The sequence below is a fragment of the Phyllobates terribilis genome, unplaced genomic scaffold (genome assembly GCF_046119375.1).
Source record: "Phyllobates terribilis strain yellow unplaced genomic scaffold, ASM4611937v1 Scaffold_9__5_contigs__length_417890890, whole genome shotgun sequence".
NCBI lineage: Eukaryota > Metazoa > Chordata > Amphibia > Anura > Dendrobatidae > Phyllobates > Phyllobates terribilis.
In genome coordinates, this window is record NW_027362769.1 from 287,825,532 (window position 1) to 287,842,848 (window position 17,317).

The 17,317-nt window shown below is 46.1% G+C and overlaps 1 protein-coding gene across 1 annotated transcript in view; it reads left to right on the forward strand.

Annotated features, from left to right (window-relative positions):
• Positions 1-17,317, forward strand: part of DNAH7 (dynein axonemal heavy chain 7) — a 505,238-nt gene that overhangs the window by 458,639 nt on the left and 29,282 nt on the right. The window contains exon 62 of the mRNA XM_073647873.1: positions 16,863-17,040. Within this exon, the coding sequence (XP_073503974.1) occupies positions 16,863-17,040 (178 nt within the window). The remainder of the gene's footprint in view (positions 1-16,862; positions 17,041-17,317) is intronic.

Genomic DNA, 17,317 nt, shown 5'->3' on the forward strand with positions numbered 1-17,317 from the left:
CTATATTTTTCTCACTTCACTTCACTTCACCAACTTAGACTATTTAGTTCTGATGCATCACACACACAAATTGGATGATAAAAATATTTAAACACAGTCAATACTTTTGTAAGCCACTGTATCTTTCCCCAAGTAGTTGTATGCTACTGTTGGTAGCATACAACTGTCCAAAATGTCCTGGTATGCTGAAACTCTAAGATTTCATTTCACTGGAACTAAGAGACCTAGGTCAAACCCTGAAAAAACTACCCCATATCATTATCGCTCCTCCACTAAACTTTACTGTTGGCACGATGCATTCACAAAACCGGATTTGTTCCTCAGACAGCCAGAAAAAAGAAGCATGATTCATCACTCCACAGGACACATTTACACTACTTCACAGTGCTGTGGTGGTGTAATTTATACCACTGCCTTCGACACTGGATATTGTGCTTGGTGATTTAAGGTTTTCATGCAGCTGATTGGCCATTGAAACCCATGCCATAAAGCTCCCGGTGCACAGTTTTTGTGGGGATATTATTGCCATAGGGAGTTTGGAATGCAGCACTCAGAGATTTAGTCCTATAACTGTTTGTGATCTGCCACTTTGTGATTTCTAAATGCTTCTACTTCTCAGTAATACAACTCCAAATTGATTGTGGGATATTTAGAAGGGAAGAAGTTTCACTCGCTGGCTTATTACAATTGTTGCATCATATTACAGTAATACCCTAGAATTCAGCAAGCTTTTTAGAACGAGCTACTCCGTTACAAATATTAGTTGGCAGACTGCATGGTGATGGGTTGGTTTTTAAACATTTATGGCAATGGGACCGAATGGAAAACTGGAATTTAAAGGGAATCTCTCAACAGATTTTTCAGTGTAATCTGTGGGCATCTTGAACTAGGGGCTGAGACCCTGATTTAAGTGACTTATTAGGCTGTGTGCAGTTGTTTCAATACAATCTGTTTTATCAGTAGGAGATTAACACTGCCCAGACTGGTGCTGGTCCAACTCCACACCCAGCACTGATTTATAGCTTACTGTCAATATACAATGTGCACAGAAAGCTGGGGTGTGGGCAGGGTTAGCTTTTGAGCTCTGCTGCATCCTACATCTAAGAAGTCTATGTCATAACTTCTGCACCCAGTAAACTAAGTGATACATTGCTGGAATCAGGGTCTCTTTCCTATATTATGCTGCTCTCAGGTGATGTCAAAAAACCTGGTGAGTGGTGACAGATTCCCCTTAGTGATTAAGAGGTGGGTCCCAATGCTGTTGTCCACATCATGCACTTTATACAGGGCTAACAATAACCAAGGATAATAATAAATTGCCTATCAGATGAGCAGTATGTTCTGGTGACAAATCCTCTAACTATAGCAGACATCTTGAAGCTTTTCATAACTGAGTTATTAGTTGAACCCCGCTATTACCAACACTGAAATAAAATCATCAAAGTGATTTGATAATAACATTCGGTCCAGAGCTGTGACACTCTCATGTCCCACCTGAAGATTTTATGTACCAGCAGGAGAGGCAGACAGCAAGTTGGCAATCCTGTTGCGTTCACCTCCATCACATTTAGACTTCTGGTTTCCTGGCGTGTTACAACCCTGGAGGTAGCCTTGAAATCAGCCATCTCAAAATGATGGCTCTGTAGGCTGCCAGGTGATACCTGTTGGATGAAGTGTTATCTGCTGGTGGGTTGTAGTTAGCATTGGTAGACATTATGCCAATGATTGTGATAGTCATACATGGGAATGGCAGAACAAAATCAATGTCAAGACAGAGGTGAAATAAGTCAGGTCCAGAGAGACTTTGAAGATCAGAATCCAGGCATGAGAGGAGTTGTTTTTTTAAGATATAAACACTGGAGGCCCAATTAATTTCCCCCTTTTTTGTCTTGTTTAGTTTTTGATGTTTTTTTTTTGCCTGTTTTTTTATTTTTGCTTAATTCTTCTTTAAATTTGCACATTTTTTAAAGTCCATTGTATGTGTTTACCTGTTTTTTTATGTATGTCATTGTGAGATTTCAAGATATTTTTGGCTAATTCATCAATTGCGACTTTTTTAAAAAGTAGCTACATTTCTGCACAAACATGCTTCTGTCCTGCCCTGGAGTGATTTTATGTACGCTGGATATTTTGTCACTTTTATGTGGAGAGGAGAAAATCAAAACATAAAAATGTAGAGATGGCAACATATAAACCAAAAAAATTACATTCAAACTACTAAAACATGAAAAAATACACTAAAGTTATAATGGAAAAAAAGACAAACTTAATACCAAAGAGTAAAACAAATCCTATTTTTATATACAGCAGGTGAAGTAAGTATTGAACAAGTCACCAATTTTCTAAGTAAATATATTTCTAAAGGTGCTATTAACATGAAATTCTCACCAGATGTCGATAACAATCCATCCAATCCACACAGGAAAATAACTCAAACCGTAGATGTCCATAAATTAAGTTATGAACTGCAGCTTCTAGTCTCCTATGGAGACTATTGAAGCATGCTGAAAGTGGAAAAAAATGTTTTTAAAAATATAAAAAAAAATATAAAAGTTTAAATCTCCCCCCTTTTGCCCCATTCAAAATAAAACTAAAAAAAACCTCCACATACACATATTTAGTATCACCGCTTTCAGAATCGCCCGATCTATCAATATAAAAAAGAATTAATCCGATTGGTAAACGGCGTAATGAGAAAAAAATTCTAAACGCCAGAATTACTTTTTTATGAAATGAAATGCAATAACGGGTGATCAAAACATCACACCTGCCCTAAAATAATATCACTAAAAACATCAGCTCAATGCGCATAAAAAAAAACCCCTCACCCGGCCCCAGATCCCGAAAAATGGAGACGCTACAGGTCTCGGAAAATGGCGCCATTTTTTTTTTTTTTAGCAACTTTGGATTTTTTTTTTCACCACTTAAATAAAAAAGAACCTATACATATTTGGTGTCTACAAACTTGTAATGGCCTGGAGAATAATAATGCCAGGTCAGTTTTAGCATTCAGTGAACGTGGTAAAAAAATAAAAATAAAAACAACCGTAGAATTGCATTTTTTTTGAAATTTCACGGCACTTGGAATTTTTTTCCTGTTTTCCAGTACACGATATGGTAAAACCAGTGATGGCGTTTAAAAGTATAAAAAAATAAGCCCTAACACGGCCATATTGACCGAAAAATAAAAAGTCTATGGCTCTGGGAACAAGGGAAGCAAAAAACGAAAACACAAAAATGGAAAATGCTCCAGTCATTAAGGGGTTAAAGTAGACAAATCAGGTCCAGTGGTATCTACACCTTGTTCTAAAGGAACACAGTACAGTAAGAAATCATTATGTTTAAAATTTAAAGATGCTATAATGACAGGTCTTTACTTCGGCACCTGGTTATATCAAAAGTGGCATCAATTTGATCAGCTTTTTTGAGCAAGTAAGTTCCAGGCTAGACTCAGATGAATCACTAGATATCATAAATAGTGTTGAGCGATACCTTCCGATATCGGGAAATATCGGATCGGATTGGATCGGACCGATACCGAAAAAGTATCGGATATCGCCGATTCCGATACCGGAAACCAATGCAAGTCAATGGGACATAAATATCGGAATTAAAATAAACCCTTTCTTTCCTTGTAGGTTATTTCTACATGAAGGAAAACAACTAAGAATAATGTAGAATGTATTGGGGGAGGTGGGGGAGACAATAAAGGCATAGAGGTTTAGCCCAGTCAAATGGAATAGCAGGAATTAATATTTTTTTATTATGTTCTGAGTTACGGAAATATTAACTATGTTAAGTATTTTTATATTTTGTCAGATATTTATGTTTCACTACTTCCATGCTCTTCACCTTCTTTTTTACTTCTCCCACACTTTCTCCTTCATCATCCTCAGCATCTTTTTCATCCACTTCTTCTTCACCTTCTTCTTCTTCACCTTCTTCGTATTATTCTTTTTTTTACATTCTTCATATTCTACTTCTTCATCTTCTTCATATTCTTCTTCTTCATCATATTCTTATTTGTGACAGGCATTCCTGTAGTTGTTATCTATAAAAGGTTGGACATTACACCTTTCGTTCTGCCCGTCACAAAAGATTTACAACAGGATTTGTCCGCGTTCAGTTTGGCCTGCAGCAGCAGGTCTTTTCCAGGGGCACCACGAGGAGGAACGGACTCACCCCCATACACTGCTTAGTCATCTTCTGCTTATAATTTAGATATTATCTTTTGCTCTGATTTTTAGTCTTATGCTTAATGTTCTTCCGCTTTTTGTTCTGCAGCTTCTTGTATTTCTGCTTCTTGGTTTTCTGTCTCTTGTTTTTCTGTATCTTGGTGCTTGTCTTCTCTTCTTTGTCTTCTTGGTCAACTTCTTCAGGGTCATCTTCTTGGTCTTCTTCGGGGTGGTCTTCAGGGTCGTCGTCTTCGGGGGTCCTCGTCTTCGGGGTCCTCGTCTTCTTCGGGTTGGTCTTCTGGGTCCTCGTCTTCGGGGTCCTCGTCTTCTTCGGGGTGGTCTTCAGGGTCCTCGTCTTCTTCGGGGTGGTCTTCAGGGTCCTCGTCTTCTTCGGGGTGGTCTTCAGGGTCCTCGTCTTCTTCGGGGTGGTCTTCAGGGTCCTCGTCTTCAGGGTCATTGTCTTCGGGGTCCTCGTCTTCTTAGGGTTGGTCTTCAGGGTCCTCGTCTTCAGGGTCCTCGTCAGGGAGATCCAGAGTGATTACCAAGAACCATTTCAAAAAGCTTGAACTTGGAAATGTAGCAGAAGGTACAAGAAAGCTGAGGAACTACCGAGGACCAGCTGACGGTACTGGAACCCGGATGGATAGCAGAAGGTACAAGAGCCAATGGAACTACCGAGGACCAGCTGATGTTACTGGAACTCGGTTACTAAGCAGGAGGTACCTGTGCCAGAAAGCACTACCAAGGACCAGCAGACGTTGGTGGAACTTGGATACCGAGAAGGAGGCACCTAATCCAAAGGCACTGCCGAGAACCAGCTGACGGTACTGGAACCCGGATGGGTAGCAGAAGGTACAAGAGCCAATGGAACTACCGAGGACCAGCTGATGTTACTGGAACCCGGATGGGTAGCAGAAGGTACAAGAGCCAATGGAACTACCGAGGACCAGCTGATGTTACTGGAACTCGGTTACTAAGCAGGAGGTACCTGTGCCAGAAAGCACTACCAAGGACCAGCAGACGTTGGTGGAACTTGGATACCGAGAAGTAGGCACCTAATCCAAAGGCACTGCCGAGAACCAGCTGACGGTACTGGAACCCGGATGGGTAGCAGAAGGTACCCATGTAAAAAAAAAGTTCAAGGCCGCGAGCCGGCCGCAGTTACCAAAACCCACAGTCCTACAGAGGGTGCTTGTCCTATTGGCACTATGGAACCAGCCTTCATTGCCAGATCCCGCAGCCCACATAGGAGTCACCTAAACTGCAGGCACCATAGAGTCGGCTAACCCGACCGCAACACGACAGGACAACGCATTGGAGGCAAAGTGACGTTGACACTACCCGGAAACAGCTGGCGTGCTGGAACCAGGCTGGGCAGGAGGGAGTACCCGTGCCAAAGACACTGCCGAGAACCAGCTGACGGTACTGGAACCCGGATGGGTAGCAGAAGATACAAGAGCAAATGGAACTACCGAGGACCAGCTGATGTTACTGGAACCCGGATGGGTAGCAGAAGGTACAAGAGCCAATGGAACTACCGAGGACCAGCTGATGTTACTGGAACTCGGTTACTAAGCAGGAGGTACCTGTGCCAGAAAGCACTACCAAGGACCAGCAGACGTTGGTGGAACTTGGATACCGAGAAGGAGGCACCTAATCCAAAGGCACTGCCGAGAACCAGCTGACGGTACTGGAACCCGGATGGGTAGCAGAAGGTACCCATGTAAAAAAAAAGTTCAAGGCCGCGAGCCGGCCGCAGTTACCAAAACCCACAGTCCTACAGAGGGTGCTTGTCCTATTGGCACTATGGAACCAGCCTTCATTGCCAGATCCCGCAGCCCACATAGGAGTCACCTAAACTGCAGGCACCATAGAGTCGGCTAACCCGACCGCAACACGACAGGACAACGCATTGGAGGCAAAGTGACGTTGACACTACCCGGAAACAGCTGGCGTGCTGGAACCAGGCTGGGCAGGAGGGAGTACCCGTGCCAAAGACACTGCCGAGAACCAGCTGACGGTACTGGAACCCGGATGGGTAGCAGAAGATACAAGAGCAAATGGAACTACCGAGGACCAGCTGACGGTACTGGAACCCGGATGGGTAGCAGAAGGTACAAGAGCCAATGGAACTACCGAGGACCAGCTGATGTTACTGGAACTCGGTTACTAAGCAGGAGGTACCTGTGCCAGAAAGCACTACCAAGGACCAGCAGACGTTGGTGGAACTTGGATACCGAGAAGGAGGCACCTAATCCAAAGGCACTGCCGAGAACCAGCTGACGGTACTGGAACCCGGATGGGTAGCAGAAGGTACCCATGTAAAAAAAAAGTTCAAGGCCGCGAGCCGGCCGCAGTTACCAAAACCCACAGTCCTACAGAGGGTGCTTGTCCTATTGGCACTATGGAACCAGCCTTCATTGCCAGATCCCGCAGCCCACATAGGAGTCACCTAAACTGCAGGCACCATAGAGTCGGCTAACCCGACCGCAACACGACAGGACAACGCATTGGAGGCAAAGTGACGTTGACACTACCCGGAAACAGCTGGCGTGCTGGAACCAGGCTGGGCAGGAGGGAGTACCCGTGCCAAAGACACTGCCGAGAACCAGCTGACGGTACTGGAACCCGGATGGGTAGCAGAAGATACAAGAGCAAATGGAACTACCGAGGACCAGCTGATGTTACTGGAACCCGGATGGGTAGCAGAAGGTACAAGAGCCAATGGAACTACCGAGGACCAGCTGATGTTACTGGAACTCGGTTACTAAGCAGGAGGTACCTGTGCCAGAAAGCACTACCAAGGACCAGCAGACGTTGGTGGAACTTGGATACCGAGAAGGAGGCACCTAATCCAAAGGCACTGCCGAGAACCAGCTGACGGTACTGGAACCCGGATGGGTAGCAGAAGGTACCCATGTAAAAAAAAAGTTCAAGGCCGCGAGCCGGCCGCAGTTACCAAAACCCACAGTCCTACAGAGGGTGCTTGTCCTATTGGCACTATGGAACCAGCCTTCATTGCCAGATCCCGCAGCCCACATAGGAGTCACCTAAACTGCAGGCACCATAGAGTCGGCTAACCCGACCGCAACACGACAGGACAACGCATTGGAGGCAAAGTGACGTTGACACTACCCGGAAACAGCTGGCGTGCTGGAACCAGGCTGGGCAGGAGGGAGTACCCATGCCAAAGACACTGCCGAGAACCAGCTGACGGTACTGGAACCCGGATGGGTAGCAGAAGGTACAAGAGCCAATGGAACTGCCGAGAACCAGCTGGCGGTGCTGGAGCCCAGGGTAAATACTAAAAACAGAAGAGCCAGAGGTGTATTTGGAGGAGGTTTTAAATCCGTACTACAGTGGATGTGGACAAAGCAGGAGAATTTGCCGGACACACAGCTGGGGATCAGCTGACGTTACTGAATCCCAATAACACTGGAGCAAGCGTTGACTGTGCAGACGGCACTTCTGAGCAGCAACTAGCGGTATTGGAGCCCAGGGTAAATACTAAAAACGGAGGAGCCAGAGGTGTAATTGGAGCAAGTTTTAAATAAGTAGCACAGTGAATATGGACAGAGCAGGAGAAATTGCCGTGAACACAGCAGGGGAACAGCTGACGTTACCGAACCCCAATAACACCGCAGCAAGTGTTGACTGTGCAGACGGCACTTCCGAGCGCCAACTGGCGGTGCTGGAGCCCAGGGATAAGAATGAAAACAGAGGAGCCAGAGGTGTAATTGGAGCAACTTTAAAATCTGTAGTAGTGAGAATGTGGACAGAGCAGGAGAAATTGCCGTCCGCACAGCAGGGGAACAGCTGACGTTACTGAACCCCAATAACATGGTAGCAAGTGTTGACTGTGCAGACAGCACTTCCGAGCGCCAACTGGCGGTGCTGGAGCCCAGGGATAAGAATGAAAACAGAGGAGCCAGAGGTGTAATTCGAGCAACTTTAAAATGTGTAGTACAGTGGATGTGGACAAAGCAGGAGAAATTGCCGTCCGCACAGCAGGAGAACAGCTGACGTTACTGAACCCCAATAACACGGCAGCAAGTGTTGACTGTGCAGACAGCACTTCCGAGCGCCAACTGGCGGTGTTGGAGCCCAGGGTAAATACTAAAAACGGAGGAGCCAGAGGTGTAATTGGAGCAAGTTTTAAATAAGTAGCACAGTGAATATGGACAGAGCAGGAGAAATTGCCGTGAACACAGCAGGGGAACAGCTGACGTTACCGAACCCCAATAACACCGCAGCAAGTGTTGACTGTGCAGACGGCACTTCCGAGCGCCAACTGGCGGTGCTGGAGCCCAGGGATAAGAATGAAAACAGAGGAGCCAGAGGTGTAATTCGAGCAACTTTAAAATGTGTAGTACAGTGGATGTGGACAAAGCAGGAGAAATTGCCGTCCGCACAGCAGGAGAACAGCTGACGTTACTGAACCCCAATAACACGGCAGCAAGTGTTGACTGTGCAGACGGCACTTCCGAGCGCCAACTGGCGGTGCTGGAGCCCAGGGATAAGAATGAAAACAGAGGAGCCAGAGGTGTAATTCGAGCAACTTTAAAATGTGTAGTACAGTGGATGTGGACAAAGCAGGAGAAATTGCCGTCCGCACAGCAGGAGAACAGCTGACGTTACTGAACCCCAATAACACGGCAGCAAGTGTTGACTGTGCAGACAGCACTTCCGAGCGCCAACTGGCGGTGTTGGAGCCCAGGGTAAATACTAAAAACGGAGGAGCCAGAGGTGTAATTGGAGCAAGTTTTAAATAAGTAGCACAGTGAATATGGACAGAGCAGGAGAAATTGCCGTGAACACAGCAGGGGAACAGCTGACGTTACCGAACCCCAATAACACCGCAGCAAGTGTTGACTGTGCAGACGGCACTTCCGAGCGCCAACTGGCGGTGCTGGAGCCCAGGGATAAGAATGAAAACAGAGGAGCCAGAGGTGTAATTGGAGCAACTTTAAAATCTGTAGTAGTGAGAATGTGGACAGAGCAGGAGAAATTGCCGTCCGCACAGCAGGGGAACAGCTGACGTTACTGAACCCCAATAACATGGTAGCAAGTGTTGACTGTGCAGACAGCACTTCCGAGCGCCAACTGGCGGTGCTGGAGCCCAGGGATAAGAATGAAAACAGAGGAGCCAGAGGAGTAATTGGAGCAACTTTAAAATGTGTAGTACAGTGGATGTGGACAAATCAGGAGAAATTGCCGTCCGCACAGCAGGAGAACAGCTGACGTTACTGAACCCCAATAACACGGCAGCAAGTGTTGACTGTGCAGACGGCACTTCCGAGCGCCAACTGGCGGTGTTGGAGCTCAGGGATTACAGTTCAGGTGGTAGAAACATGAACAGAACAGGAGACCTGGATACTGTTGCCAACCAATTATTTATTCTGGAAGAGGACTGGCAAATTCATGAGAGATCCAGGCCTTGTTCATTTTGAGAAAAGTAAGCCGGTCAACGTTATCGGAGGATAGTCGCATGCGACGGTCTGTTAGTACACCACCTGCGGCACTAAAGACGCGTTCCGATAATACACTAGCAGCAGGGCAAGCTAGCACCTCCAGTGCATACTGACTAAGCTCTGGCCATGTATCCAGCTTACAGACCCAAAACTTGAAGGGAGAAGAGCCGTCTGGGAGTACACTAAGAGGGCAAGACATGTAGTCTGTCACGATCTGACGGAAACGTTGCCTCCTGCTGACTGGAGCTGTCTGTGATGGTGTAGACATTTGTGGCGGCGGGGACACAAAACTTTGCCACATTTCGGCCATACTGGTCTTGCCTTGTGCTGAGGCGCTGCTTCTGCTCCCTCTTTGTGCAGAGCTTCCTCCACTGCCTCGACGCACTGAGCTGCTTTGTAAAGCACTAGCAGCACTGCTCTCGGTTGGAATGGAGAACATGATGGAATGCACCAGTGCGTCTTGGTACTCCCGCATTTTACGCTCCCGGTTCAATGGTGTTATGAGGCTTTGTAAGTTGTCCCGGTAGCGAGGATCTAGGAGGGTGGACACCCAATAATCAGCCGTGTTGAGAATGTGGGCGATGCGGCGGTCGTTTCTGAGGCACTGCAGCATGAAATCAACCATGTGCTGCAGACTGCCAACTGGCCAAGAAACGCTGTCCCCTGCTTGAGGCGTGATCTCTGCCTGCTCTGCATCACCCCACCCTCGCTCTAGATACTGACTACTAGAGCATTGTGTACCTCCCTCCTCTGGACAGATGTCTTCCTCATCCATTGACTCCTCCTCATCCTCCTCACAAAGTGTCCCCTGCCTAGGCCTTTGTGAGGAACCACGTTGCGCAGACTGTAGAGAAGCAGATGGCATTTGTGACTCCTCATCCTCCACCTCTTCCAAAACCTCGTCCCTTAGTGCTTGCAGTGTTTTTTCAAGCAGGCAGATAAGGGGGATAGTCATGCTGACTAGTGCATCATCTGCACTCGCCATCCGCGTGGAATAATCGAAGGCACGCAAAACGTGGCAAATGTCCTTCATAGAGGCCCACTCAGTGGTGGTGAAGTGTGAACGGCGCGCACTGCGACTTGTTTGCGCCTGCTGCAGCTGGTACTCCATTACTGCTGCCTGCTGCTCACACAACCTCTCCAACATATGTAACGTTGAATTCCACCTGGTGGGTAGGTCACATATGATGCGATGTTCCGGAAGACATAATCGGCGCTGCAGAGCTGCAATGCGTGATCTTGCATTGCTGGAACGCCGCAAGTGAGCGCACTCTATGCGGACCTTGTGAAGCAGTGCATCAAGATCCGGATAGTCCCTCAAAAAACTCTGCACGACCAAGTTGAGCACATGTGCCAGACATGGGATGTGAGTGAGGTTGCCTAGGCCCAGAGCTGCCACCAGATTTCGGCCATTGTCACACACTACCATGCCTGGCTGGAGATTCGCTGGCACAAACCACACGTCACTCTGCTGCTTGATGGCATTCCAGAGCTCCTGCGCTGTGTGGCTTCGATTCCCCAAAGAAATTAATTTTAATACGGCCTGTTGACGTTTGGCCACGGCTGTGCTCATATCGGTCATCATAACAGGTAACCGTTCACGGGTCGATGTGGAGGTAGACCGTGACGGCTCCTGCAGCGCTGATTCAGAGGAACTGGAGTATGAGGAGGAGTCAATGTGTACAGACTGGATTCCTGCAATCCTTGGAGTTGGCAGAACACGTACAGCGCCACTCTCAAGATCTGTACCCGGCTCCACAACATTTACCCAATGGGCAGTGAGGGAAAGGTATCGTCCCTGTCCATGCTTACTGGTCCACGCATCAGTGGTCAGGTGGACCTTGCTACTGACGGCGTTTTGTAGCGCATGTTTAATTTTTCCCTCCACATGATGTTGCAGGGCAGGGACGGCTTGCCTGCTGAAATAAAAGCGGCTGGGCACGTTGTATTGTGGGACTGCCAATGCCATAAAGTTACGGAATGTGTCAGTCTCCACCAGCCTGAATGATAGCATTTCAAGGGCCAGTAGTTTAGCAATGCCAGCATTCAGAGCCTGTGCTCGGGGGTGGTTTGCCGAGTATGGGCGCCTTTTCTCCCATGCCTGTGCTAACGATGGCTGTAGACTGGCCTGGGAGTGTGAGGATGACTGGGAAAGTGGTGCTGTGGGTGGAATTACACTGTGTCTCTGTACAACAGTGCCAGAGATTCTTCCATGGCGATCCTGTGAGGAAGCCGAACCAGCTGTGTGTGAGCTGGAGGAAGAGGCTACAACACGAGCTGAAGAGGTGGTAGGTGGCGCTGTAGGTTGGCCTAGGTCTTCAGTGTGTTTGTGTAACTCCACCACGTGCTTGGTCCGCACATGTTTCCACATATTTGTGGTATTGAGGTTGCTGACACTTTTCCCTCTTTTCACCTTCTGATTACACAGCTTGCATTTGACAAAGCAAATGTCATCTGCAACTGTGTCAAAAAAGGACCAGGCACTGCAAGTCTTGGGAGCGCCCGCTTTGGATTTTGGAAGAGCCATGCTCCTAATGGGTGCCGAAGTGGAGGCTACAGGCAACCAAGTCTGCCCCCTCCCTCTCCCTCCTTTTTGGGCCGTTCGGGGAATCTCTTCCTCAGAGCTGCTCCCACCACCTTCCTGTCCCTCACGCCATGATGGGTCAAGGACCTCATCATCTACACCACCCTCTTCAAACAACTGCTTCTCCTGGGTAGTCTCGACAGCACAGTACGCACCAGAAAGTGGCACCTGAGTCTCATCATCAGATGCGTACTGAGGTGTGCTGCTGACCATAGGCACTGGCCCACCCGCCTCTTCAGATTCAGAGAGACAAAACGGTTGCGCATCACTGCATACTACCTCTTCTTCAAATTCTCGAATTCTGCTTGGCTGGCCCCCTCTTTCCAAGCCAAGAGATTCAGAGAACAGAAGTAGAGATGGCTCCTGTCCAGGGCTCTCTGACTGCCTGGGCAATTTGGCAGGTGGTGAAGAGACAGATGGGTGCTCTTCAGTGCTCAGGACCTGAGAGGATCTGGAACTAATTGAAGTCGATGCGTTAGCTGCCATCCATCCGACAACGGCTTCAATTTGGTCCTCGCGCAGCAGTGGGGTACGGCTAGCTCCTACAAAGCTGCGCATAAAGGACTGTTCCCTGGTAAAACTGGGGGATGCTGAGTCACTGGTGCCCGCAGCAGGCACAGAATCCCCACGTCCTCTCCCTGCAGGCACAGAATCCTCACGTCCTCTCCCTGCAGAAACTCCACGCCCACGACCACGACCACATGCCTTACTCCCTGCCTTCTTCATCTTGGTAGACTGATAAAGATAGGCAGAAAAGTACTAAGGGCTTAGTGTGCTTATTCCTGAACAGCTGCTAACAGGTATAAGAAACACTAATTTTATAAAGTGTGGACTAGACTTTAATATGAGCTAATGTGGCCTACACAACTGTAAAGTGGAGTGTTTGGTGAACTTTATTTAGGTTTTTTTTGTCACAAAAAGACACTGGATGTGCCTAAAGATGTAATAACGATAGTATCACAAACTTTTTGTAGCTATTACAATGTAGGAAGGTAACCTACAATGCAATAGATGAGGCTGCAAAAAATAGGCTAATACTAATCTGGCTGGGGCTGCAGGGCCCAAGGCTGCAGAAAGGCTCCTCTATCTACTCCTATATAGTGTGTTTGGAATCAATTTAGCTGAATATGGATGGAACCACCACACTAATAGGAGATATCAGGAAAAATTATGAATTGGCAATAAAGGACAATGTATGAGGCAGTGACACACACTGAGTGCACTACAACCAGACGGGGTTGAAGCACACACTACAGGGTGAGCTGCACTCACACACCAGACCTTGCAGACAGCGGTGAACAGTACAGATGCAGAGCACTGTGCACTAGTGCTGCAAGACGGAAAAAAATTCTCTATCTACTCCTATATAGTGTGTTTGGAACCAATTTAGCTGAATACAGATGGAACCACCACACTAATAGGAGATATCAGGAAAAATTATGAATTGGCAATAAAGGACAATGTATGAGGCAGTGACACACACTGAGTGCACTACAACCAGACGGGGTTGAAGCACACACTACAGGGTGAGCTGCACTCACACACCAGACCTTGCAGACAGCGGTGAACAGTACAGATGCAGAGCACTGTGCACTAGTGCTGCAAGACGGAAAAAAATTTCTCTATCTACTCCTATATAGTGTGTTTGGAACCAATTTAGCTGAATACAGATGGAACCACCACACTAATAGGAGATATCAGGAAAAATTATGAATTGGCAAAAAAGGACAATGTATGAGGCAGTGACACACACTGAGTGCACTACAACCAGACTTGGCTGAAGCACACACTACAGGGTGAGCTGCACTCACACACACAGACCTTGCAGATAGCGGTGAACAGCACAGGGAACTGTGCACTAGCACTGCAAGGCACAGTGATTTAGAAAGTAGCTTGGGTAAAGCAGTATAGAGCAAATAGGTAGCTAAAACTGTCCCTCAGAACAACAGCGTCCTATCCCTAACTGAATTCACAGCAGAGTGAGCTCAAAATGGCGGCGGTGGCTTTTATAGTGCATCATGACATCATTTCAGCAGCCAATCACAGCCATGCCATTAGTTAAGATGCCTACATGCCTAACAGGATGTGCCCACACTTCTTAGGATCCTCATTGGCTGAATAAAATGAAAATGTCTCATTGCATTATGGGAACTTCCGATTCCGGTATACGATATTGCAATAGTATCGGAATTAAGTATCGGAATTCCGATACCGCGAATATCGGCCGATACCCGATATTTCAGTATCTGAATGCTCAACACTAATCATAAATCTTTATTTTTTTCAAAACATGTGATACTATCCCTAATAAAAGGTTGGTTTATAAAAAGAGCATGCTTGGAAAAAGTGCTTAAATGGGGCAGTAATTGGCTCAGTGATAAAAAAGGGTGGTTATTAGGGTTGAGCGAGTATGTTCTGTCCGAGTATGCTCGGGCCGAGCTCCGAGTATTTACAGCTGCTCGGTGATAAGGTTAAATCGCTCCCGTGTGCATGATTTGCAACTGTTTGACAGTTTTATTACATGTGAGGAATGTGTAAGAAATAGAAAGGGTTAACAGAACATACTTGCTCAACACTAGTGATTATTAACTTACATACTCTGTTTGGGTCACTGTTGATAGTGGGGTAACAGAATCCGTAATGGGCCCTATTCATTTTAAAATGTTAATACCGCTACTAAACTGTGCAAAATGATTAGAAGCCAAATCCCGCTCTGGGGGTGGCAAAATGCAGCTGCCAGGGAGACAATTCAGACCCCGCATCAGATTGCCTGACAGTGTCTCCCTGCTGGCTGCATCCGGGGCACATGTCCCACCTTCCCCCTCCAGATACGCCACTGTGTAAAATTTCCTGTATGATGCTGCTGCTGCTGCATAGAGAAACAAAACAGGAAGGAAAAATAGATTCACTAGCTCAGAGACAATAGGAAAAGAGAGACAGAGGATGCAGAGGTGAGAACTGGTGATAAACGCAAGAAATATAGTGGCCAGACGTAGTGTTATTCCTCGTGTACATGACAGGTTATCCTGAAAAGTTACATGATCTACCTGTGCTGACAAGTCCACTTAGAGCTGCATTTCCCCTACGGTGGTTTTCTTGAGGGGGCAGCAACACTAATACCTCACCACTGGCTCAGACCACAGGTCTAAAAAGGGGAGGAGAGGGCCCATGCAAGTGGATGACTTTGAAGAATAGGAGGACAATTGAGTGGAATGGCATAGAAAAGCTTTATTACATAAATGGTTCATTAAAAGTCAATACATCACATCAGTAATTTACCATATAGTTAAGACATGCGGACAAATGGTCCCTTGTTTTGCATATAAAGGGGTCTCTGCAAAGGGTTCGCCCCATGGGTCAGAGAGAAGCACTCATGTTTGAACAGGGAGAGGAACACATGGTCAGAACAATTAGGAATCACTATTGTATGAGTTCTACGGTTCAATCAATCCCAAAAGCAATATAGCACATCACTTATCCTAATACAAAAGGGCCCAAAGCTGCAATAGACCCCAAGGGACCGGATACTGGATGAATTAAGCCTCGACGCGCGTTTCGCCGATAGTAGTTTTGGCTTTCTCAAGAGTCGTATATGGTGATTCCTAATTGTTTTGACCATGTGTTCCTCTTCCCGTTCAAACATGAGTGCTTCTCTTTGACCCATGGGGCGAACCCTTTGCAGAGACCCCTTTATATGCAAAACAAGGGACCATTTGTCCGCATGTCTTAACTATATGGTAAATTACTGATGTGATGTATTGACTTTTAATGAACCATTTATGTAATAAAGCTTTTCTATGCCATTCCACTCAATTGTCCTCCTATTCTTCATATATGGTTCTGAGTGGGCTATGTAGAGACGGGTCGGATTTGTCTGGAGACCCCTTACCCACATGATTTATTATGCGGGTCGCAGTTTGTCTATTAAGTGTATGACTTTGTACACTCAGAGTAGCTGCACACAACATCCTTCAGACATGTGCGAACCCTGCAAGTTTTTCAGGAGGAAGAAGTTTCAGGATGCTCCGGCATCTTTTGTCCTGAAGCATAGTTTTTATGTCTTTTTGCGACATCTTTTGCCACTGGCTTTTTCCCCCTTGTATTAAATAAACTAGTAAGAGGCGTCGAAACCAAAACATCCTCAAAAATGGTCAGATCTCTGCTTTTAGCCGCTTTGCATTTTTCGAAATCTGAACTAGTTAAAAGAAGCTGAAAAGACTGAACATATGAACAGTAAGCCGTTTTTTACATAGCAGTGCACATGTTCATTTTTTCTAGTGTTTATTTGTGCTTTTTTCAGGCGGATTTTGGAGCGTACCTGCCTGGAAAAGACGTCTTAGATACATGCCCTTAAAGAACTGTCATTTTGCCGTATGCTCTAATTATGAGAAGTTTAAAATGAACTGTGAAAAAGTGTCATACTCACGGAGATGAAGTGCGATTATTTTGTGTTATGTAAATCCAGCGTGAATTGTTACTGATTATTTCTAGTCTAATGTATTATTTTTTTGATCATTATCTGGAGCTGCATTTGTGTTACTTACACAGATAGATGTCAATATATATTGAAAAAATGGATGATGGTATTTGGATCTTTGCTTTACTATCTATATATTTTTATATGCAACGCAGGACTGGTATGAAAATGGAACACCTCCAGTTTTTTGGCTTTCTGGCTTTTTTTTCACACAAGCATTCCTGACTGGAGCACAGCAAAATTTTGCTCGCAAGTACACAATTCCCATTGACCTGCTGGGGTTTGACTTTGAGGTTTTAGAAGATAAAGAATACAAACATGCACCTGAAGATGGTAAGGAACAGTCACTGCCAAGTATCATGAATATTGAATGTTCATGGCTAGTCCTGAAAAGCTAGGGTTTCCAAGCCTGCCAAGAAGATTTTGTAAATGTAAACATTTCCTTTTAATTTACAAAGCAGTTGTTATAGAATTAACAAAGAATGTTATTAGACTATAGAGGTATGTCACCACGTCTGGAAAATCATCTGCGTTTGACAGCACCAATGTTGTGCATCAGATTTTAAATAAGATCAAACCTATAATGCGGAGAAAACTCGCTACGTAAATT